General features: G+C 41.5%; 2 protein-coding genes and 1 long non-coding RNA gene across 3 annotated transcripts; 2 read left to right on the forward strand and 1 right to left on the reverse strand.

Moving 5' to 3' along the window:
* The first annotated feature begins 506 nt into the window (after positions 1–506).
* Positions 507–2,890, forward strand: spra (sepiapterin reductase a). The gene is made up of 3 exons (XM_049020851.1): positions 507–1,095; positions 1,748–2,038; positions 2,378–2,890. Exons 1-3 carry the CDS (start codon positions 774–776, stop codon positions 2,566–2,568), a joined length of 804 nt encoding a protein of 267 aa, XP_048876808.1. The 5' UTR covers positions 507–773; the 3' UTR covers positions 2,569–2,890.
* LOC125746635 (uncharacterized) lies at positions 2,324–10,072 on the reverse strand. The gene is made up of 3 exons (XR_007399021.1): positions 9,906–10,072; positions 3,837–3,915; positions 2,324–2,562 (listed from the first exon to the last, which is right to left on the reverse strand). It is a non-coding gene; the product is annotated as an uncharacterized LOC125746635 (long non-coding RNA).
* Positions 6,178–18,706, forward strand: LOC125746625 (histone-lysine N-methyltransferase SMYD1-like). Its single transcript, XM_049020840.1, has 10 exons — positions 6,178–6,505; positions 10,491–10,667; positions 11,367–11,580; positions 11,687–11,817; positions 12,156–12,194; positions 14,472–14,661; positions 16,323–16,415; positions 16,867–17,030; positions 17,952–18,120; positions 18,351–18,706. The coding sequence occupies exons 1-10, from the start codon at positions 6,237–6,239 to the stop codon at positions 18,504–18,506; spliced, it is 1,602 nt and encodes a 533-aa protein (XP_048876797.1). The 5' UTR covers positions 6,178–6,236; the 3' UTR covers positions 18,507–18,706.
* The last annotated feature ends 361 nt before the right edge of the window (positions 18,707–19,067 follow it).

Consider the following 19,067-nt stretch of genomic DNA (forward strand, 5'->3'; position numbering starts at 1 on the left):
GTATATATACGCCCGGCTTGTCCGATCCTCGTGTGTGCCACGCCCCCTGATTATGCTTCCCTGATCTTGCCCAGCTGTGTCCGATTATATTCGCCCAGTCCTGTCTATTTCAGTCCATGTCTTGCCTTAGTTCATTGTCCGTCATTGATGTTACTGATGTTTGTTGATGTCAGTGCCTGCGTTTTGCCCCCTTTGGTCCTGCCCGTCAATAAATCCCCGTTTTTCCCCGTATTCCGCCTGCCTGCCTGCTTCCTGCCCACTCGCCTGCCCGTGCGATCACCCGCTTCACCTACGATCGCAACCACCGATCGTGACATACATATACACATATATAACCTTTTCTATAATGAACAAAAACATGTGTTTATTCGCCAGAATTTTACAACTGACGTTCTACTGTAACAGAGTGGAGATCACGTGTTTCCTGTGGAGCTCCACTTTACGTCGTAAAGATTAGCCCCACTTTGCGTTCTTAAAGATCACGTGTTTCCTGTGGAGCTGACATATTTCCTGTGGAGCTCCACTCTAATGTACACTACCTTGACAAAAAAAATTGCACACTTTAATATTTTGTAGAACTGCCTTTGTCTGTCCGACATCAACGTCATAAAAGAGGCGTGTTTCCGACGGGAAGTGGCGTTTTTCGTGACGTTTCGTGACGTTTTCAGGAGGTCCGCTAGAGTATTTCTGTTTTGATCTGTCACTAAAATCAACACTTCAGTGTAGTATACACTAGGAAGTGTTCTTCCCATTATACAGACTTGATTTCAGGCATGACTGCTCCAGTCTCCAGGGACTTTGGTCGAGCACTGTGTATAATTACCGGCGCTTCAAAGGGCTTTGGTCGGACTCTTGCTTTACAAGTATACAGTTTGCTCAAACCAAATTCTGTTCTTCTCTTGGTAGCCCGATCCAGTGATAAACTGAATGAGCTTCGGGCAGATCTTGCGAGCTCGGAACCAGATCGGGCTGGGCTGGTCATACGTTGTGTGGTAGCTGATTTAGGAGAGAAAGAAGGGATTGAGGAAACACTGAGGGCAGCCAGAGAGACGCCTTCTACAGATATAGATCATCTATTACTGATCAATAATGCGGGTAAGTTTCACCAGTACCACCCAATTATACTGTTAATTTTTTTGGTGTGTGTGTATATATTATATGTATATATATTAGTGAATTGTTGCAGTATTGAATCCTGTTAGCGATTTTGCAGCATACCCCTCATCGCAATCTCCATTTTTATCCATTTTTTCCCCACAAAAACCTACATTTTCTACTTGTGAGGTCACGAATAAAACGAGCACAACATTAGGTACTGCAATTCAGAATCCCAGAAAGCAGGAAAATACTGACTAAATAGGTGAACTTATTTAAATGACTAAATCGATTATTATTAGTTATTCCTTACGTGGACTGTGTTATAAAATTAATATAAATAAAATAATAAAAAAACAACTGTTAGTGCACTTCCAGAGCATACCTGTGTGTCTAATCTAAAACGCGTCACTTCAATACCGTTTAACAATGAGTCGCTGACTTTAGACGTGGTTTTGTTTGGTCAAAAGCACAACGTCTTTTTGCTGCCTTAAAATAGTTGGGTGCTGACAATGCAGCTGGACGCACCTTATTTATAATCACCACTCCTAGGAGTGGAAAGTGGGCGCAAAGTCATTTGCTATTTAAACGATGTGCGCGCATGGCGTGATTTATTGGTGCTGACATATTCCCCTTCCTCCCTGTAATGCAGCTTCTCTGGGTGATGTGTCCCGGATGGCCACTAGCTTCACAGACCCCAGGGAAGTGGACTCCTATCTCTCTTTAAATGTGAGCTCTGCCCTCAGCCTGACCGCGGGGCTGCTGGGGGCTTTCCCACAGCAGCCCGGGCTGCGGCGCTGCGTGGTCAATGTCAGCTCGCTGTGCGCCCTGCAGCCTTTCCCCTCCTGGGTCCTGTACTGCACCGGCAAGGCAGCCCGCGACATGATGTTCCAGGTGCTAGCCAAAGAAGAGCCCGACCTTCGTGTGCTCAGCTACGCCCCAGGTACACTCAATAGGCAAGCTGGCAGGCAGGCAGACGGACGGACAGGTGAACAGGCAGACAGACATGCAGACATGGTCCAAAATGTATTGCTATGTATTATAGTTGTAAAGGGGGGACCAACTCCATATTGATGCCTATGGTTTTAGAATATGGTCTACTGCACCTAGGACAGTGTCATACTGATATTGGTACAATGATGCGTGCAATGGCGTTTGAATGATAGTGAATATCTTTTGTTGATTATTCGATATAATAATAGTAATAATAATGTCATGATATACTATATATTATTATTGTTTGTTTATTTCTGAGTATACTTTCCCTTTCCCTGCCTTACAGGTCCTCTCGACACAGAGATGCACGTACAGGCTCGATCCACTTCGCGAGACCCGGAGCTGAGGAAGACGCTGATTGCCCTGCATGACGAAGGCAAGCTGCTGACCTGCGGCGAGTCTGCTGCCAAGCTGATGAAGCTGCTGCTGGAGGATGGCTACCAGTCTGGTGCTCACATTGATTTTTATGACCTGTAGGACGACATAAAGGCACAGACGGAGGGGACAGCCTACATATGACCCTCACATGTCCTTTCAGTGTGTGACAGTGTTTTCTCGTTAATATGATTACTTTCTTCAAAGGGTATTGGATACAGTGGTTTATAGACCAGGTAATAGTTACAGTTGTTGCACTCTTTTGTGACCAAATTGGTTTAAGCAACATTGGGTACAGATTTTTTTGTGATTTCAATTGTTACTTATTTGTTACAGTACAACCTGTTACTTACAACTTGTTACTTACAGGATGCCATCTACCAGATAGATAATAAACATCCTATTAAGGTCAAGATTCCAACAACAGGGTGTCATTTTAGAACAGAAATATGTTACTAGCTGATATGTGAGACGCTCGGTAGCTGTAAGCCCTGCTGATTATCTGTTATGATTGGGATTCGCCGCAGCAGAACGACATATTGCTTTACAGAAATACGATCTGAGCATTTTATGCCATAAACTTGCACAATGGAGTGTAGTCACATCAACAACCTATGTGGTTAACTTTGTGTTTCTTTTCCAAATGCTGATTTGAAACCGGAAATCATGTCAGCTATTGCATCTCAGTTATCGATGCTTTTACGATGTTTGCTGCCTATTGCTTCTTTTAAACACGATGTCTTGCACAAAAAAAACTTCCTTATAGTTTCTGTATGTACAGATGGTTGCTGACTTGGCTGACATGACGAAGGGCAGGAGTGGGTGCTGCAAAATGTTCAAAAACCGTTGAAGATAATATAAGAATTTGTGGGGGGGTGGGGGGCTAAAGCTGCATCATGATTGCAGACACACGCTGTGAACTCGAAGGGACTCTAGAGGATTTTTCGAGTCACGAGTGTTCAAATCAAGACCCCGAAATTTACTCTAGAACGAGTCCATTTATATGTGGACTTTAGATGGTACTCAAGACCTACAACTCGTATCTAACTACAATATAGACGCCATTCCTCCAGAACATTGTCTTCTGTCCAGGCTTCTCATATTGATTGTTGTGATTGAATCCATCTATCTTGTTACTCTTTGTGCTTAATGTGAAAGTTCAGGCTTGATTTTTATCAAAATGCAACGTTTATATATGCTGTATATGCGGAGTTGCTGTCTTTGCACTGGACTCAGTGTTGTTACTCTTGGAACGTAAGACTGCATGCCCCCGCCTGCTCTGTCTCATGTCAGCGTTTAAGTTTTGGTTTTGTAATCTGTTTGTTTGGTTTTTGTCTCTTAGTACAGTGTCCTGGTTTTTGTTTCCCCACCATCCGCACTGTTGTCCAGCACGCTTCTTTCCAGAACCTTCTGTCCAGCCCTCAAGTCACAGTGGTCTCCTGTGGGGTCCTGAAATAAAAATGTGTCCAAAGATGTCAAATAAGACCAAATATCTCATGGGGTGTGCTTATGGTTTTCAGTACTGTCTAAAGTCTGGAACTTCATACAACACAGGTGTAGAATCCATGTGTACAGGGCCTGGCAATATGGCAAAATATTTTATCACAATTTTTAAAATATCATTTGATATTGATAATCATCACAATATAATTCATCATATAATTTATGTCTTTTTTTTTTTTACTTTGAGGATCCATTTTTCTTAAAAGTCACCTAGGATTCACCCTAAACAGATTCAGAACGTGAAAAAGATTGAAACGGACTGCAAACCTTCACAGTATGTCCAGTTTACACAAGTTTTCAGTAGAGTTCCCAATACACCAGACTTTAAATTGCCAGATTAGTGCCACACCACCGCTCTCTTTGCCTTGGTTATTCTCACTATGGCCTTTTTGAAAGGTGTGACTGCTGATCTGACACTTTCTTTAAGGACCCTGATACAGAACTTAACTCTGAGGAAGTGCTCTTCCATGACGCACTTATGCTAGCATTGCCAGAACAGTGCAGTGCTAACTCAGAACAGCCTTTCTGTGTGTTTAAAGGTCGATTGTTCTTAAAACACAAAACCAAATGATGGGTTGGAATTGCATTTGTTTCTGTGATGCGATGTGTGTTTTCAAGTGATCATAATCTACAGTTTTTCAAATTTTTCTTTTTTTAATTGTTTACATTTTATCTGATAGTAAATCAATGCATCGTTTTATCCCCGAATCATGATTAATTCTTTGCTCAATTACATTAACAGCTAGAAGCATCTGCTAAATTATTCAACAGAAGGCCTGTTATACGGTACAGCTGTCAGTAAAGTGTGCTGAAGGGCACATCACACTGGCTGATGTTTGATGGAATGGTCCCCCTAGACAACAGAGATTGGAAGCAGTGGATCACGATTCCTACATTATTTTTCATTTCAAGGCTTTCACAATAATTTAAATATTTATAATGGTAGTTGATATTTGGTTTCATTCACAATTTTTTTGTATTACCGATTTTATACATTATCCAAAATAATCATAGTTATAATTAAACAGTACAATAAAAATTTATGCAAATCATTATTTGTAAATTCTTATATGCTTGATAAATGATAAATATGACACCATTGTCAGTTCCTGTCTGTGTGTTATTTGTCTTCTTGTAGCTCTGCCTGGCTTAAGTGTAAGTCTGGTGGTACCTTCCACTTTCTTCATTGTAAACACTGTCTGGACGAAGCACTGGAACTTTAAAGCAGGCCTTCTTGTTTATGAAAGTGTAATTTTTCCAAAGATCAGTCACTCTTAAACTGTAGGAGAAACTGCATATACTATTTTTATACAGTTATGCAGATCCCTGAATAATATTCACGTGCTTAAGGCTGGGGGAGGTTGCTGTACTACACAAATATTTTTTCTGGACGATTCTATTTAAAACTTTAATATTTATGTTCATCCATCCATTCTAAACTGCTTATCCCAAACAGGGTAGCAAAGCATACTGATTCAGAAAGGAGTATTTGGGTACAACTTCTGTGAGCAACAAAGCAGGCAATCTGAGTATTTACTGAGTAAAATAGGGATTAAAAAAATATCATTCACAATAAAAACACACCCTTTCAAACTTGACAGTATTTAAATGACATTGCAGGCATGTTCTACAGTGATTTTGCACCCAGAAAAAAAGGCTGAGTGGAACTACCCATCATATAGTCACTGAAGATGACTGGGTGAGTTTATATATATTATGTGACTAATTGGAGATGGATTGGAGGTGTGAGCAGATGCCAGCAATGGAAATGAAGGAAGTAATGTAGCATTAGGAAAGAGACTTTTTTCATTATGGGCAAACATACAGTATTATGTATCACTCTGAGCCTAGACAGCAAAGTTGTATATCCCGGTCTCTGAATACATATATACTGTACGGTTATGTATGTGATCATTATTCAGAAATACTTTAAAAAGTATTGGACGGAAAGAGATAAATGAATTATTCTGAGGTGCGAAGGAGAAAGGAAAAGAGATAGTAGAAAAACAGAAGCAGGCGAGGAGAACGCAAGAGTGAGGACATCAGTCTCCTTGATACTGCTCCTGTCTCATGGTTGGACCATAGCATGACAACTGATGGACAGACACAAGTGTCAGATAAAAATACTTTCTGGACAGCCTGTCACTTTAAGGGTGGAGAAAGCAAAGCGGCCTTTCATTCTTCTGTCATCCTGTTGAGTCCAGCCCCCTCTGCCAGCAGGCTTATTGCCTCATGGAAGACACCCACCCACCCCCCGGTTGAATTGGATGAGCTTGCTGCTTTGGTCAGGTGAGCAGTGGGGTGTGAGTAAGTACCGTGCGTGTATCTCCTTGGCCAGTAGCAACAGCAGTAGCACCTCCACTGTCCTCTCTTCTGTGCTTCGGAGCCTCATCTCAGACATGACTCTGGTCACTATGGAGAACGTGGAGGTCTTTGATACAGAGAAGAAAGGTCGAGGCCTCAGGGCCACCAAGGACCTTGCAGCAGGTCAGGTGGTCTTCGCTGAGCCCAGCCTTGCAGCCGTGGTGTTTGACAGGTAAGGATACTCGCATTACTACGGAGTCAGATACTGACTAGAAAAGACTAGACGAATCTAAGAAGTATTTTGAGACTTATCAGAAATGTATAAGTGCTTTTGAATTTATGATTCTGACATGAACACCCAACAGTTTACGCGCAGACTAACTTTATTAAACTTCACCCAACTCAGACTAAATCTGCTTAAAATGTACCGTTCAGATCACCTGCATTGTTTAGGAAACGTAGTGAAACTTCTGCATTTAAAGACGTAATGAAATTCAACTACATCATAATTGCTCATAATAAGGCACTTCTCTGACACTTTGTGATGGCTGTGGTTTCTGCTCCACATGTGAGTATTCTCTAGATGCAAGTGCAGGAGACCAAATGCGAGTGGATTTCTCTCACTTTTGGGTACATCTGGGTAAAGACTGAGTAATACCTCTTGCAAATCTTACTCAAGATTTTTCTTAAAATGCATTTTATTATGTTTTAAAGCTGATATATTCAGTTTCAGTACTCATTTTGTCCCATGAATGATTCACTTTCGTAAAAGCGACGGAAACCGGTGTGTCCAGTTTTGCATCCTGAGCTATATTAGATACAGGGCCTCATGTCACTTGATAAATATAGGGAGGCTTTTGGCTGTTTGACTCAACACTGACTGTGGTTTCAATAGCCCAGAAACCAAGATACCAAGGCTGGGGGGTGCTTACATAAACTGAACTGTAATCAGGCGGGCTGTATACAGTATGCGTGGACAGTAAACTAATCACCCACCTCACTCTACGTTGCTTTCCCTCTCAGTTTAATTCTTAATAATCAGAAACCATATATACTTTACAATGATATTAAAATTAAGTTACAATATCTCCAACAAACATGTAGAATATGAGATTGTGATATTTGGCCAGATTAATATTTGTTCTATTCTTTTACACATAAATGTTCATTCAAGCATTTCTTCACACGTATGGCACCGGACAAACAATTCTGTTTTTTTTTGTATATATTGGCAAGAAAATGTCTGAGTTCAGATTTAAAATTTCTTTGGAACTCTTTTTGCGAAATATTGGAGACGAACTAAAGCCTGAAGAGACCATTGAAATGTGCTTCACACTGGGATTGGTGTTGCTGTTTCATTCTTCGCTGTGTAAGTCTTGTGTGTGAGAGCTGACTTTTGAATCTGATGGAGAAAAAGATCTGAAGTTATTCTTAATGCTATAGAACTCTATGGTTTGCTGAAAAGTGCAAAGGTGTTTCTTGTAAACTTCATAGTTACGCAATTCATTCACATAGAATTAAGTGTGATTGTGGTCATGGAGAAATAGACAAGTGGCAAAAGATAAAAAAACATTTTAGATTGAAAAACAAACAAAAGTGGCTGAAGTGATTTTAAAATGTCCAAAATGACGAAAGGTGCAATATCATGCAAAAATAGCTGATTATGTAACCATTCCAGATGCCAGAATTACATGTTGAAATGCAGATGGGATTTCAGGCTTGGGGGGGGGGGGGAAGGTCTGCTGGGGTGACAGTATCCAGGGATAAACCCGTGCCTTCCACATGACTGCATAGTCATGAGGACGTCTGGCAGCGTGGATCTAGCCTGAGAACCTTCAGGCTGCCAAGCACTTTGCTGCCATCAGGTGGTGTTACACAGATCAGGCCCTTTCTCCTTGTTCAAACATTTTATATTTTCTTTCACATTTTGGTTTTGCGTGCATGGTGAATAATCAGCAGTTGTGGGGCTCATTTAGTTTATAATATAATATACCAGGAACACTTCATATACCTCACATGTCCGGAATCATAATATAAGCATTCACAGCCAGTCACATGCCGTTGCCCTTTTACGTGTATGAATGGAAATACCTTCCTGCTGAGGAGTCCTGAGTGCCCCTTTTAGAATTTGACTGAAGGAAAGATCAGCAAATTCTACTGTTTTTGATCCCCGGCTATCATGCAAAATTTCGCTGAAGGGGAACCTTCCCTGGTTCTCTGGTACCAGTAGTCTAACTGTGGTGATTTCAAAATGAATTAATGACTATGACTTTGCGCTATAGTGTATAAACACTGTAGTCTTCCATGTCTCGGCTTGTGGGTTTTATTTATGTTCCTTTCCTCATGCAGCCCTAAAATATACACAATATGCAGTTACCCGATTTTGGTTTGTCTAAAATCCCTTCAGTACATGGCCCCTGTAAGACTGGCATTCAATCATGTGTACTTTCTGGGCACTTTTCTACTGCACCAGGTACCAAATGTTTGGTACTTAAAACCAGAACCAATGGTGGTACTTGCGTCTTTAGAGGTAGCTAGAGAAAGGATGCCAGTATTGCTGTAATGTGCTGCTACTTACGTTTTCCTGTTACGGAGTTTTAGTCTTTGGAACTGAAAATCAGGAAAGCTGCTGTCTGGAATGAACTCGGAATCGGAATTAATTCCAAAATTTAAAACTGAACAGCGCTACCAGTTAACAATGAACATGTTTACAAGTCCCACCTCAAAGTACCAATGTAGCACCCCAGTAGGTTTGGTATTTTGGTACTGGGCTGTAAATTGATGAAATAAAAGAATGTACCAATTGTGACCTTGAGCGAGCACCCCCCTAATCAAGCGGTATCCAAAGCGAGCACACAGGAGAGATTAGTGCTGGATCATAAAAGTATTTATTGGTTTTATTAACAATCACAACAAAAAAGGGGAGGATTCAATAACTCCCGGTGACCTGGTTGATGTTTCCACTGGTGAAGTATATCCCCCAGTAGGTAGTTTAAAACCCCGGCCCGCGCCACTGGGCAGCCAGAGATATCCTCACAGCAGGCTGGGACCCTATTGCTCGATTAGCACCCCTGGTTTAAACAAATCAAAATACCATATACTCAAAACAAAAAAAAACAAAACAAAAAACCCATACTGACAGCGCACAGCAAATCCACTCCAATACGCACACTGGGGTCGTCAGAGCACTGCTTCCTGCCCCCACTAATAAGCCTAGGGACAGCCTGCTAGAGGGTACGGACAGAGTCACCCGAGAAAGTCCAAGGTATCAGCGGAGTTACACATGCGTAACGTTCGCAGATAATTTAACAAAGGCAGTATATACGTTGTGCCCTAAAAGAGGGGAAGAGAAATAGTGGGTACAACTTTCTCCAAAGGTTGCGGTTTCCTGCAAATGCCAAAACAGAAACTATAAAACCCACACTCCATTCCTCATAATAAACATAAAACCAACATGTATCCCACAGAGCAAAAGCGTTTATCTACCACCAGAGGACCCGCACTCACACCAGCCGATCAGGTTTTCACCTCCGGTCGCTCTTTTATACATTACCATCGCGTCCGTCAATAATTAAAACTATGCCCGGCTCAATAGCAATTAACTATGTTAGGAAAAAAGATAAAACCCATACCTTGTCTTTGCAAACAAAACTTCACGAAGAGTGGTCCGCCATATCCAGAGGAATACTACTTGCCGCACTCCCTCTTCCCAAGAAACCTCCAAGACCAAACAGTACTTCGATTCGAATCGCGAGATTATGCGGGTATAAATCTGCTGGAATACCGCGCCCCCATATCAGCATAAAAGTCCCCTCGGGGTATCAAAATAAAGGTCCCCTGTTCAGCTATATGGTCGCTACTCGTACCGGTTACACAATTTTTTAGTACCAAAAGTTTTATGTACTGAACTTACAGCTTTTTGAATTCCTACTTTATAATATATAAACATCTAAACCAGGGATTCTAATCTGTTCAATCTCTTTCAAAACATTGAAAATATGTTCCTGAAAAACTTAATTTAATGTTGACTTTTAAGCTCTCCCATTGATCCTAAATATAGCTTTATTCTGATGCAACATTCAGGCGTGGGTTTGTTGTACTCCATCCCCGCCCCTTGCCGTTGGCTGTGTAGTTTGTATCTTATCACAGGTTGGTGTGATTTGGGTGTCAGTGCACTCTCAGCTATGGCGCGCCTTCAGTGTTTTTTGTGCGTACAGTCTTTCCCAGCAGGTGTGCCACAGCTGTTTCCGACGCCAGGACAAGCTGCATCGCTGTGCTCAGTGCAGATTTGCTCATTACTGCGACCGGACATGCCAGCGTGCCTGCTGGGAGGAGCATAAGCAGGAGTGCACTGCCATTAAGAAGTGTGGCAAGGCACCCAATGAGAACGTCCGGTAAGCGGCCAAACACAAGGGAGAAGCTGTCAAACAGGAGCCATTTTTTCATTTACATTTACTTATTTGGCATATGCTGATTTCCCCCTAATTCAAAGTGCCCCTTGCTCGAGGGCCAAATTATAGGGCATTCTAGGGCCAAATTATATACATTTTTCCATCAAGATATCTTCTGCATAGACTCCAGAAAACAATTTGAAGGAAAAAAAAAATATTCTATGGCATATTAACATAAATCACTGACCTTAAAGAATGCAATGATGTCATATAATAAAGATTATGATTGGTTAAAGGAGTGAAATACAAACCCCTCACTTGCTGACCCAGGGACACATTGAACTCAGGAAAGTCAGGATGTGCTTTGATTTACTGTGCATTTAACTCCTATGATGTGGTAGGTAATGTAAATATAAATTAATGGATTCACCTTAACTTTTGTAAGAAAAAAAAGAATTATGTATGTCTATTTTCTGTAGTGTGTGCTTATGTTTTTTTAGCATGATGTGAAAAAAGCAATTTACAATTATCTATGTACCTTTCCCTGAAAGCAAGAGATGTTGTAAGTTTTTTAAGGATGGCAATAAATATACAGCACATTTATATACATGCATAATGGGTATGAGCGTATGCAAGTATGAAGTGTAAATGGAGGTACATGAATATGTCTGAATGTGTATAATCATGCGATCTGGGGAACAGCCTGGCTGCCCGCATACTCTGGCGCATAGAGAGGAGCGGCAGCATCATATCCGACGGCCAGCTCACCACAGTGGAACAGCTGCAGGACCATGTGACAGACATGGCTCCCAATGACCTGAAGGAGCTCAAGGTCAACGTCCATGACTTTCTGGACTACTGGCCCCATAATAGCCAGAAACATGGTGTGGACAGCATCTCACACATTTTTGGTGTGGTATGTTCTTGAGTGATGTTCTTTTTACCAGTTTTTCTTCTGCTCAGTGGCTTGTACTGTGTGGATAGAAGATGAATGAACGGTGAAAATTAACTCTCTTTCTCAGATTAATTGTAACGGCTTCACCTTGAGTGACCAGAGGGGGCTGCAAGCGGTTGGTGTGGGTTTGTTTCCCAACCTGTGTTTGGTTAACCACAACTGCTGGCCCAACTGCACTGTTATCCTCAATCATGGCAAGTGCGTATCACTGTAGTATCACCGTACTAATTCTGTGCCTTATCAGTATGGAAGTTGATTTCAGTGGAATTTAAGGAATGGGCTAATATATAGGTGTGTGTGTGCTTGCATGAATGGATGTAATCCTGTTAAGTTTCTGCAAATAGCAGAAAGAGAAGAGAGAACATGGCTATAAGATCGTCATGTATGAGGAGGCAATGCTTAAGCGTAGCGATGATCTGTCTCTGTATATCTGCTAAGTGCGTCTTGAGGAACCCAAGTACTGTACACTGGCGTGTCTTTGAGGTTCTGGACATATCGCCTTCCGCTAAAAAGTCTGATCTCCTGTTGTTTTTCAGTCAGATGCCTCTGAACGCTCTGTTTCACACCCAGAGGAGGTGAGTCTTTTTGGTGTCACAGGACTGTTGACTACTGATTTCCATTAACCTACAACAGTCTCTCCCTCTTGATGATTAAAGATCCAATATAAAGCAACAGCACCAGATATCCATCCATCCATCCATTTTCCAAACTGCCTATCCTACTGGGTCGCGGGGGGGTCCGGAGCCTATCCCGGAATCAATGGGCATGAGCCAGGGAACAACCCAGGATGGGGGGGCCAGCCCATCGCAGGGCACACTCACACACCATTCACTCACACATGAGCACACATTTGGAATGTAAAATACTTTCTTTGTCAGACTGAGATATAGCCTTACTTATAGTCCCTCCGAAGGGCAACACTTCCCACAGCAGTCACTGACAGATTGAGCATACAAAAATCATGGGTATGTATTAATGTTTCTGTAAATAAGCAATAATATGCCAGATAATCAAAGTGCAAAACGGTAGAAGAGAACAAAACAGAACACCTACATGTCTGGCTCTTACCCCGAAGGACTAGATAGCAGAAAACAGTCCTAAAAAAAACGTGTAATTATATAATTATAGACTATACTTGGTACCAGTTATAAAGATGCAAATCACTATTTTAAAAAGAGCAGAGATTATAAGTTGAACTCCATGCTCAGAATGGGATGACAGACAGGACTGGTCCTGACAGGACTTCCCATCTAACACATGCAGTCAGGGTGTGAGAGGCACTACCAGAACAGGATACACAAGACTGGAACAAGGGAAAGCTGACAAAACTGGGGAGGGTACATGGGACCCAAGAACAAATCAAACCGCGGCCAAGCCAGGAGAAGGAGACATGAGGCTGGTGCTAGAACCTGCCACTGGACCATCATGAATACAAGATCAGAGCAGGGACCAGCAGGGTGGGATTCAGAGTGATACTTTCAGGATCCGAATCCAGATCCTCTTGCAAGCCCCTTCAGAACTGAGAACTTGGGACTGGGGTGAAGTGACCCCACACAAGGCTGGGAACCTGGGACATGGGCCCTGGTAGCTCATGGTCTGGCAAGACGTGGAATGGGGAAGGGACTTCTTCTGAGCGATGGACTGGAGATGCAGCTTCGGCTCTTCTGGACCAGGGACTGCAGACATGAACTTTAAAACAGTGGTCCCTGGGTTTGCTTTTATGGGCAAAGGGCAAGACATCCTCAAGAGGTGAGGGTCCGACCTCGGCAGCTGCCCTCTCCATGTCTAGCAGGGCAGTGACCCAAACTACCTACTGGGTGTCCGATGTGAGTGAGAGACTGGACGCTCTTTCGTGCCTGTTGGAGCTGGGTGATGGCCGTCAGTGACCTCTGCACCAGGGGTCTCCCAGCAGGAGCCAGTGTGCCCCCAGGAGGGCGAAGAAGCCTGAGACACTGCTGGCGTTATTCCCTCAGGAGGATGGGCAGGGACTTGAGAAAACAGGGCGGTTCTTAGGGTCCATAGGTCTGGGCAAATGGGGAATGCAGTCCTCATGGCGGAGAGAAGCCCTAAGAGTGACCTGATGTTCAAAATTGCTGGATTACCTACCACGATGGGACAGAGTGACGATCCATAATGCAGCTTTTAAACTTTTAAAAGGGACTTTATTAAACAAACATATAAGCAAACAAACATATAAACCGCAAGGGGTATAACGAGGGGAAGGGAGGATAAATGAGAACACTAACAGGAACCACCAGAAAGCCATGAGCAGGATCTAACAGTGTACATCCACAAAGACGTAGGACAGAGGTAAGAACGTGTATAACGAGGGCTACATGAGGAGCAGGTGCCGACCATAACAAGTAACTAAACTCTAGTGCTGGGAACAACAAGACAGATGAGGCTCATTACCGCTTAACACTCAGCGCTGAAACGCTAAGAACGGGACAGGACAGGGACTTAACTTAGCTAATTAACTAATGGATGATGTTGCTGCCATGTTCTTGATATCAATTTTTACTTATCCTGTATTTTGCTTAAACTGCCTGATTTGGTCATTGCAAATTTTAAGCTTTTTAAATTTGCAGGTATGCAGTATATTTGGTCTTTTATTATCACTTTTTATCTAGAAAATTTCTAGAAACTAGAAAATTTCTCATTGCGTTTGGTGTGAAAGTTGTTTTTACCCATGAAATCCTCATCTGGATATTTAGCGGATTCATGCCGTTTCTTCGCGCGGCATTCGATGTAAAACGGCCTTTATGCCGGTTCCTTATACTCATTTGTACCAGCGCAGCAGCTTTCATTCTGTCCCCTTCAGGTTTCCTGTTCCTCCTTGTTTGGCTTCTTAGGATCGAGCTGCGGACCCTGGAGAGAATCTCTGAAGGGGATGAGCTGACAGTGAGCTACATTGACTTCCTCAATGTGTCCTCAGAGCGCCAGCGCATTCTTAGACAGCAGTACTTCTTTGATTGCACCTGTCAGCACTGCACTGAGCACCTGAAAGATGACCTCATGATGGCTGTCAAAGACAGCAATAAGGTTGGTTACGACTCTTCATATTCTTACTCATACTGCTACTGTATGTTCCCTCTGCCAGCCACTACAATGAGCTTCCAGGCTAAAGCCATTAAACCTCAGCACTCAAAAACATTTACATTAAAGTGAGAGTGTCACCTGTTAGCAGTGGGGTGCTGTTATTGTATGTTTTTTTTTTTAAACTAGTGCTGTGAATCGATTAAAAACACTAATTCGTCAAACAGTTTTCTGTGATTAACCACGATTAGTCGCATGTAACATTAAAACTTACAATCATAAATATTTACACATAAAATCCATAAATTAAGGGACAATTAACACAAAGGAGAGTATTCAGCATGGGCCATTCTCACAAACTCATTACTAAAGCACATCAAAATCTCACAAAAGTTTGTGAGAATGGCCTATATTTTAATATTTGTTTAAAGGTTAAACTTAAACTGTTGATGTTATTCATTTACAACAAACATTTAGTTGTACTCTGCTTAGAAGCAAGTACAACCTGAATTTCAATGCTTTCAAAAAGGCATTGAAAAGGTATACACATGTACATACAATCGCAGGTATTAAAAATGCAACCAATACACTGTTCCAACCGTGTGATGGATCTAAAATCTATTTCACAAATGACTTTAAAAACAGAAGCCTAACAACTGCTGAAAGTACATTAAAAACATGAAGGAGCTCGAAATGATAAGATTCAATAAATTAAAAGAAATTGCAAATTACAAAAATGTTATTCTATATATACCTCCATCTGGCGATTTGTAAAAAAAACTAAATAAACCAGGTAACGTCAGCTTTCATGTGATTCGCCAAATGAACATTTTGGTTTTATCTATTGAATTCTGGGATTCTGTGCAATGTCCTAACCTAAACCCTTACGTTGCTTACAAACTGCAAGGAATATTATAGGCCTGTATCGAAACCCTTTGATCATTCCATTGTCCGTTCGAACATCAAAACGCTGCATGTATTAATTTGATCAAAGAAATAATAGTGCATTATTATTTTCAAATGCACAGTATGTGTTAATGTGAGAAATTTCCCAGCCCTTGTTGCGGGTCCATGCTTGTGGGTAAAACCTGCAGACACCATTCAGGCAGATGGCCTGTAGTGTTAGGAGGAGACATTATCCAGAGAAGGCTGTTGTGCTCCATGAATACGGTCACATGGAGACCTTCTATATAAGTGCTGAAGGGCTCAGGTGACAGCCAAGCATTCCTTCTCTGGGGTCACTCATTGTTATAGTTTAGGTTTTTTTTTTGTTTTGGGGGGGGGGACTGATTATTGGTATAAACTTTAACAAAGCAAAAGGGGTCAATGTGTAGTTTCTAATTCCTTGAAGAATTTTAAATGAAGGGGTAAAACAGACAGTGTTACCTGCACAGTAACAGCCATGTTATTCCCAAATTGAACAATGACATCATTATATAATATTGATCATTATATAACATAATTTCTGATGTTTAAAATATGCAGATATCAAAAATGTGCTTCCTAATTGCTAATATACTCTGGGTGGGCAAACTCTGCCATCTATGTTTTAGCTGATGCTTGCTGTAACTACCTTTAAAAATGACTTTACATGATGTGAAAGATGGTAGGATTCCCATGACGCACATTTTTCTTAGTTTCATGCAGTGTCATTTCTAACGTCTTAGAAATCGGATCAAGATGTGAAGGAAGTAACAGAGTTTAACGTAAAGACACTGGAGAAGATTGAAAAGGCTCGCATTGAGGGTAACTACAAAGAGGTAATATCTGCTCTTCAAAACCTGATTTCAACAAGTGGTGACCAAGGTGTCATAGCTAGAGAATGTTTTGTAAAATGTCTCTATATGAGCTACGAGGCCTAAATAGCAAAAAAGTTAGGAAACATTCTCCAGGTAACTCATTATTGACTGGCTCAAGCATCTGCTACACACAGATGACTCGTCCAACAGACTTACACTCCAGCAGGTCAAATTACAGATATTAAATCTTTTACAGACAACCAGTGTTACCAACTTATTTTGCTTTACCATCTACTCCCTTGAAGCTGAAACAGACAATGTGAACTTCCAGGTTTCTACACTTTCTACACATTGCATTTCAAACCCTACAGCAGAATATCCTGGTACATAAATATACTGTAATTACCATCTTGGTTCATGTTGGTTGGTTTGTATATAGAGTATTATGGTCATGTCTCTTGGCTTCTGTCAGGTGGTTAAATTGGGCCGGGAGACCCTGGAGCGGCTGGAGCCAGTGCTGGGGGACACAAATCTCTACCTGCTGAGAGTCTTGAGCGTAGCCAGTGAGGTGCTGTCATATCTGCATGATTTCTCTGAGGCAGCTGGCTATGCGCGCAGGATGGTAGAGGGATACATGTAAGTGTTTATATTCCTCTGAGGAAGCTGGCTATGTGTGTATGATAGTAGAGGAATGCACATGGATGTAATATATCTACGTTTCGTAGACTCATGGTGTCCAAAGGAGATCCAGAGGTTAATTGTTGTCGCCTCTGAGCTTCCTTCGGATTTAAAGAACACATATTTAAAGAACTTTTCCATTCTGACTGAAAATCTAGAGGGTATATTTATGCATTTTTTTATGTCAGTGTTAACTTGTGCGTGTGTATCTTCTTCAGTTGATGTAAGTGTGTGGTAGTGGATTTCCCCTTTGCCCAGTTTCTAATGCATCTTTAGAACCATGTATAGACTTTGCAAAATACTCACTGGGAATTGTACCAAATTGTGCCTGCAAGCCACTTAGAACCAAGAGCAGGGTCTGTGACTTGTTGTTACTCAGTTTGTTACTGAATAAAGCCTTTGGTTACCCTGTCATAGCCTGCTTCTCTCTGCCATGTGCTTGTCCACCCTAATTTCTCATCAAAAGAAAATAAATACTTTCTTTAAAAAAGTATAACTGATTTTTTGTAAATGACATGGGGACAAATAATATTAGATTTTTTTATTCATATATATATTTTCTGTTCTTCTTTCTATGGAAGGGAAAGTACAACCCGATTTGGCGACTGATGTGGAAAAAATTATTGCGATAAAATATTTTCCCATATTGCTCAGCCCTACTTCTGGATAGGCTTCCAGGCTGACCGTGACCCTGTACGAAACTGTGTTGAAGGGCATCTGAAGTAGTTATAGAGGATGGTTGGACACAATCATTAAGCATATTTTTCCATTAATAGTCACATGCAGGTCTGTAGCTATGTACTACATAGAGTGTATTTATAAAACAAAATGTGCTAATTACATGTGTAATGACCTGTGCACTTTGTTTTTCCCAAACAGGAAACTATATCATCCAAATAATGCCCAGCTGGGCATGGCCACAATGCGGGCTGGAGTGACCCTCTGGCAGGCAGGCCAGATCGAGGCTGGTCACAGTATGTTATGTAAGGCTAACGGCATCCTCATGATCACCCACGGACCCTCCCACTCCATCACCAAGGACTTGGAGGTGTTCACCGCCCCTTATAGAAGACTAAACATTACCACCATTTACCAAAGATTTTACATTGTTCTTAAATACACACTTACACAAACAAAGCATAAAGTAAACATTGCAGGTTTGTCTAAAATATATGAACTTGCTGATCAGTGGTCCGGTTCCAAAAACACTTCATGTGAGGTTTCTGAACTATTCGTTAATTTCACCATGTAAGTCGTGCATTTTCATTGTGTCTGCAGGCCATACGGCTGCAGGCTGAGATGGAGCTGCAGATGTTCCAGCAGAATGAAGCTGCATACTATAGCCTACGGGAGGCGGCGCTCAAGAGGCAGCCAATGAGCAACCTGGCAGAGCCGCTAGACGATAACGTCAGGAAGCTGTTTCGTGGGAAATGAGCTCCCAGCTATCACCTTCTCATCCAGCTGATACTGCAGATATCACAGTACAGATATCAAAAGTTCAACCGGTTATGTCATCTGTTTAAATACAAATTCATGCTAGTTAAAAAATGGTCTAATTCCAATGCAAGTATGTGTATGTCTTACCACTACAATTCTGGAGGGAAATTAAAGGTATTTCTAAATGGCAAAAAAAAGTTCATGCTGTTTAACCTGTTGATTGAAAATCGGAAAATCTGATAATTATAAAGCTGTAACAATATTTACTTCAGTCCATATGAACATTTTCTGAGTTTTAGGATTAAAGCATTTTAATTATCCCATGAAAGGTATACAGTCAGACTGTAATTTAATTCACGCAGTACTGATAAATGTAAATATTAAATTTATACAATCTAAAGCACTCTGTGAGCAGTTGGGAGATGAACAGATGGACAATCTAAGGTGGATAGCAAAAGCAAGACATCCCCGATTTACCAAAGGTTTAATTTTTATGTTAGTCTAGTCAGCCAATGTCAGCTGGCAAAATTCATTGCCCTGCATTATTTAGCATGAACC

This window comes from Brienomyrus brachyistius, chromosome 7, assembly GCF_023856365.1.
Source record: "Brienomyrus brachyistius isolate T26 chromosome 7, BBRACH_0.4, whole genome shotgun sequence".
In the NCBI taxonomy this organism is placed as follows: domain Eukaryota; kingdom Metazoa; phylum Chordata; class Actinopteri; order Osteoglossiformes; family Mormyridae; genus Brienomyrus; species Brienomyrus brachyistius.